The 6,000-nt window shown below is 56.4% G+C and overlaps 1 protein-coding gene across 2 annotated transcripts in view; it reads right to left on the bottom strand.

Annotated features, from left to right (window-relative positions):
* Positions 1-1,141: 1,141 nt before the first annotated feature.
* The window catches only part of PRIMA1 (proline rich membrane anchor 1), a 48,795-nt gene continuing 43,936 nt past the window's right edge, over positions 1,142-6,000 (bottom strand). Inside the window, exons 5-6 of one of the 2 annotated variants that reach the window (XR_005024176.2) lie at positions 4,466-4,638; positions 1,160-1,282 (exon numbers count right to left, since the gene is read on the bottom strand). Coding sequence is in view for 1 of the 2 variants with exons in the window: in XM_036882360.2 (XP_036738255.1) it covers positions 1,180-1,282 (103 nt within the window). In the remaining variant the exon portion in view is untranslated. Of the gene's footprint in view, positions 1,283-4,465; positions 4,639-6,000 lie in introns of both variants that reach the window. The other variant, XM_036882360.2, reaches the window with a different exon arrangement.

Below are 6,000 nucleotides of genomic sequence, written 5' to 3'. Positions count from 1 at the left end.
CTGCAGGCCTGGTGATGTGCCCTCAGGGCAGGTGGCCCCCCAGGAAGCAGGCTGGCAGCCCGGGGTGGCCAGGCCTGGAGGGTCTCTGCTCCCATCCTCTCCTTCCTTTCATCCACCCACCGCTCGGGAAGGCTCAGCATTTTGAGAAAATAAGACCTCAGAGACATTCAGAGGGGGCCCCTGGAAGAACGCCGTCTCCTTCCAGAAGAAAGGAGGCCAGGGGTGCTCAGGAGAGGGTCCGAGTACCTGGTCAGGGCTTCAGGGGAGTGTCAGGGGGACCCAACACCAGACTGGGGTGGCCCAGCCCAGAGCGCCTGCTGTGGGTTTGGCACAAGTGGTGGCCTCTGCCAGATGAAGGCAGGGCCTGGCTCACACGGACGCATCCATTCTTGCGAGGGTCAGGTGTGGGCATGAGTCTGAGAACAGGTGTGGTGGCCTCTGCCCTTCCCAGGCCCTTGGTCTAGGGTTCAGTGAGTCGTTCTGCCCCTGGAAAGCCAGTGTACCCCCGAGTGTAAACGAGCCCCGTTGTCTGTTCAGTCAGGAGGGGACTTTGCAGGCCCGGCTCACGGCCCTCCACGGCAAGGAGTCAGAAGCCAGGGGCCCAGGGTGTCAGTGGGGGCAGGCGGGAGAGGGCAAGCCCTGAAGACTGAGGACAGTCACAGATGGGTGACGGACAGATGTGTGGGAAGCACCTTTGAAAGGGGAGGTCTCGTGGCTGTGACGATGGCTTCTGTTGGGAACAGCATGGTCAACGGAGAACGTGGGCTTCCTGGGGAGGAGGAGAGGTTTTCCAGAAAGAGAGTGGCCCCTGGATCACTTTTCTTTTGGCTAAAAAGGAATGCCTCCCTGCGCCAGCCAGCCAGACTTGCTGCCTTCATCAGAGCACATGCCTTAGACAGCAGCCGAGACAGCAGATCAAACACAGACAACGAAGAGAGGTGGAGCACGTGGGCAGGAGTGCGACCCCTGGGTACTGCGTGCAGGTGAGCCTGGCTCAGCCTGGTGTCTGGACAGTCCTGCCTGCTGGCTGACCAGGGGCATGGCTGGGAAAAGGATGGTTTCTCCTTCGGGAGGCTCAAGGCCTGCAAGGCAATGAAGTCCTGGACAAGCCTAGTGTCAGCTTATGTCCACTATTGCCACCAAGGTGCCCCTCTGTCAGGGAGTCCAGGGCCTGCAGACTTACACCACAGCATTGTTCACGTCCACCCCTTTGTTGCTCTGTGAGGAGGTCATGGGATACTCAGCAACACTGGTGCCGTTCTCCTCTTTTCTCAGTGGTTTCCTGTGTGGGAGAGGCAGGGGGTAAGGGACAGGGAGGAACACCCATTAGTTATCAACAACTGGGGTGGGGTATCTGTCGTGCCCTCCAAGCCAGCCCATCAGGCTCTGTTCTGGGTTAGCGTCCTTGGGCTGCTGGTCAGTGTAGGGGTCGATCAGAAGCTGGATGTAGTCTTACTAGGGGGACCATATAATGTGCCATGCAAACCACACCACAGTTGAGAGTGAAAGATGGGAGCTATGAAGCAGGGACAACAGGCACAAATTGGGACAGTTCTGGACAGTGGAGAATGTACGGTCAGCCTAGTATAACGTATGGTCAGGATTTGACTGATTTCTTAGGGCAGACAGACATGAAGATGACTATTTGAGGGTACAGATGGTTAAAAGAGGAAAGATGCTAGTGGTTGGATGTTATAGTCCTGCCCCTGTGTGGGCAGAGGGAAGGAGAAAATGTGACGCAGTGGACGACAGCGATGGTGGTGCTGGTGGCCATGGTGGTGGTCGTGATGGTGGCAGAGGTGGTGACGGTGATGATGATAGCAGTGGTGATGGTACGGTGATGGCGGTGATGATGACGGTTGTTTTGCTGGTGCTGGTGGTGGTGGTCATGGTGGAGTTGGTGTGATGATGGTAATAGTTATGGTACTGGTACTGGTAAGTGTTGGTAGTTACTGGTGGTGGTCATGGTGGAGCTGGTGATGACAGTGATGAGAGCGGTGGTTGATGGTGTCGGTAATGATAACGGTGGTGTTGGTAACGGTGGTGGGGGTGGTGATAGCCGTGGCCATGGCGGAGTGGACTGTGGCTGTGGCAGTGCTGGTGGTGATGGAAATGGTGGTGGAGGTAATTGTTGGTGATAGAGCTGGTGGTGGCAGAGGCAGTAATGGTGAATGTACAAACTAAATTAGTGCACACTAATGGTTCTCAAACACTGCATGTTGAGCCGTTTGAAGCTCTCATTCCAGAGGCCATGTAACCCCAAGTCACCTCCTGTGCACATGGGGCTTGGGAAGGCTGGGAAGGAGGCTTTGAGAAGGCTCATGCTCACTTGCCGGGGTTCTGAATCTGCTTCCTACTTTCTGGCCTGACCTCCCACCTCGGGTGGTCCAGGATGGCTCTGGCCCCCAGTGCTAGGGCTCCGAGTGGCTACAGCCTCCTGATCTAGGTCACACACACTATGTAAGCCAACCCTATGCCACAATACTGCTATCTCTTGGGTGGATCTGAGGCCCATGGGGCCTTAGCTCAGACACCTCCTGTGTCCCCAGCAGGGGGCTGAGCCTGAACTGGCTTTTGTTGTGTGTTGTCTAAATTGAATGTTGATCATTATCATTGAAAGCCTAGAGGTTGATTGCTTCTGCCTTCTCAAATGTCCCCAGAGCCTCCCCAAACCCAGCATGGGGACTGAATGTGACTAGTTTGAGGCCTATGATGAGAATTAGTTCAGTGGGGGGAGGCTCTGTGAGGTGCTTCTCAGTAGTGGCATGGTGGGGGAGGATCAGGCCCGCTCAGAGACAACACCTGGAATCACACCTGTCAACTTTTCTCTTGCAGCAGGAGTAGCTCACAGAGCACATGAAGAAACCCAGCTGCCCTCACTCTGGGTGTCAGGCTCAACCACTGTGGCTCCTTCTAGAAATGCAAGGTGCAAACCAACCAACGCTTCCTCCCATGGTGTAGCGCGCCTTGTGCAGAGCGCTCTCAGCCACAGATTCTCTCGTCCTCTCTCACCACCGTCCCTGAGGACGCTAGGCCTGGAGTTATGAGGCTCACATTCCATGGGTACACTGAGGCTTAGGGAGAGCTGTGACTTGCCCAGGAACCCCCAGCTGGTTTGTGGTGGGGCTGGGCCGCCACTGGCTACCATGTCCTAGTCCAGATGTCTTTCTGGGACATCAGCATTCCCAGCAGGCCTGCTCCCCAAGGTGGGCTCTGGTCCAGTCTCCTGGGAAGGCCTCCTCTACCTTCCTCTTGGAGAATCCCCAAAAGTTCTCCAGTCTTCCAAGAAGCCTGTCTCATTTTGGTTTAACCCGGTGCATCCATGTTCCGGGATCCAAGAACCCATATTTATGTAGCTGCTCACAGACACTTTCTGGAATTCCCGGGTTAGCAGGGCTCAGACAAGGTGCCGTCTTTGTGCTGTGCTCATGGAAGGGATGGCCTCTGAGCTGACCTCTCCCTGGGCCTTTCTCCCTCTTCTTCCTCTCCTCCCCGTCCCACCCACCCCTTTCCAGATGCCTCAGGCAGCTCTGACTTTGTTGGGTGGGCATGATGTCCAACTCGGGGTGTTGGCATGGCCTGGAAAACTTGGGGGGAGCCGTGCATTGTTTCTCAGTGAGGTCGCATTTTGCCCCCAACATGAGACCACCGATGGACTTGAGTGAGATTCCTACATTTACCATCAATATATGAATATCAGAATCAGGATTCCTGAAAATATTAATAGGCAAAAATAGGCCCAAGCCCATGCTGCTTTTCTTCCTGAGAAACACCCAATCTTGGGCAACTCGACGAGGTCAGGAGAGAGAAGGCTTCAGGGCCTCCGAGGTGGTCGAGGAGGAGAGGAAGAGGGGGTCTGGGCCTCCCGTGGGAATGGGAAAAGCCTGGAGGCGCACGGGCATGGCGAAGGGGCAGGGCGGCTTTCCCGAGAGCTCCCTGGAGAAGTGGCCAGGCCTGCTCCCCTCCTCCACTGGGGCCGCGTCCCCACCCCCTCTGCTGCCTGCGCTGCTGCCCCAGTCTGCTTTCTGGGATCCACTGGAGCCCAGTGCAAGCCGAGTTTCAGCTCCAGCAGGAGATGACTCCATCTGGCATCTGGACTGTGCCCTTTTACTAAGCACAGCCCTTCAGGGTCATGCTGTGTAAGTGCTGGGAGGCAGATATTGCAGCTCAGTAAGCCCTGTCCCTACCTCTTTCTAGCTGTGTGACTCCAGGCAAGGCACTGAACCTCACTAAGCCTCAGTTTTCGAGTCTACAAAATGGGCACAACAGTGTTGTCCATTTCATAGGCTTACTGGGAGGGTTAAATACATTAATGCACGTCAAGCACGTAGATGAGTGTCTGGCACACAGTAAGTGCTCCACAAGTGTTCGTTAGTGCTCAGTACTGTTTGGAGAGGTGTCAGTGGGGAGCAGTTTCTATTGGCCTATAGCAGCCAACGTTCTCCAGGCTGCACAGGCTTCCTACCTAATGTGTGCCCTGGGGGGCTCCGGAAATGCTACAGCGCTTGCAAGCCCTGGCCTGGCTCTGGGGCGGGCGCCGGGAGCCAGCCAGGACTGGTCCTGCTAAACCAAAGAAAGGCATTTCCACCCTGGTGCCGGAAGACATGGCCACCAACAGCTCCCTACAAGGCCTGGTTCCTAAAACCAAGAGAAAGGGAAGTGAGCTTTTCCTTGCTGGTCCAGACCCCTGCCTGCCAAAGACCCCTACCTGGGGACCTCTGTCCTGAGGAGCAGGCCCTCCACATTCTCTGCCTGGAGCACTGTGCTGGCAGCCCGGGCCGCACAGACCAGCGGTCACCGGCCTCTGCGGGAGCTGCTTCCAGGCATGCCTGGCCTGGTCAGGGAGGGTCAGGAACCCGGCACCCCTCCTGGGCCCTGCTGACAATGATGTGACAGGTCCCACACTCAGCCTGCTGCTCTGCTGGGGAAGGTGGAGACAAAGACCAGCTCTGAGGAGCTTGACAGTGTCTCATGCACCCCACGGAGGGGTCTGCTGTCAGTGGAGTGAAGGTGAAATGTCTCAGACTCCCTTCCTGACACACACACACACACACACACACACACACACACACACACACACACACCAGTGGGTTCTTAGGCGCCATCAAAGAGCCCTGGGCATTCAAAAGTGCCTCCTCTACTGAGAACGCCTCAACCACGAAATGGGTGAGCACCAGGGCCCAGCAATGCTGTGTGTGCTCAGGCCCCCAGGTCCCCATGTGCGTCCTGCTCATCCAGGTTGCGGCCCACTTGCCCACTGTCTGCAATTAACGGTCTGCAGGATGGACCAAACTTCTCTGCAGCCTTTTACTGGTCTTTCAGCCAATACCTTGTAAATTAGAGAAATGGCTGTCAAGTGGCTTAATGGCAAATCGATGGCAGAAGGTGAAGGACATGTGCCATGGATGGCCAAAGGCTGCAAGCATCTTCCGGTGCCTGGGAGGTGGTGTGGCTGAAGGGAGGGGTTCTGGGGAAGTGGCTGTCATCTCTCCGCAACACAGGGCTATTTCTCTGCACGAAGGGTGTGGCTGCAGAGCCCTTGCAAATGCCACCCTTGACGGGTGGTCTCACCCTTGAGGGTGTTCACAGGCCTGTGCAGCTCCCTCCCCGCATGGAGTCTGAGGCCTGGCCCTCCTGGCGCGCACCCTGCGGCTTGGAGCTTTAAGCGGATGACTGTTGCTGGTCATTGCTTATTTGAAGTTCACATCCTGCCCTGGACCACGCTGTTCTTTTGTTGTCTCTGCTCAGAACCTTGGTCTTCCCTTCACATCTGCCCCTCTGACTGTAACATGTGGTTCTCTGGAGGGGATGTGGGGGTGTCTGACTAACACCCACTTCTATAGCATAGGGCAGGGACTGTGCCCGAAGCCCCAGGCCAGCCTTCAGGAAGCATGTGTACGTCTGGGCAGTGGTCCTCCTGGCGACTCAGGATAGAGAAACAGGCTCAGAGAGCAGGCAGAGCGCTGGGAGCGTGCAAGTGCTCAGGGAGCCTTAGACGAC

The sequence above is a fragment of the Manis pentadactyla genome, chromosome 11 (assembly GCF_030020395.1).
Source record: "Manis pentadactyla isolate mManPen7 chromosome 11, mManPen7.hap1, whole genome shotgun sequence".
Lineage (NCBI taxonomy): Eukaryota > Metazoa > Chordata > Mammalia > Pholidota > Manidae > Manis > Manis pentadactyla.
This window is presented reverse-complemented; position numbering and strand designations above follow the sequence as displayed.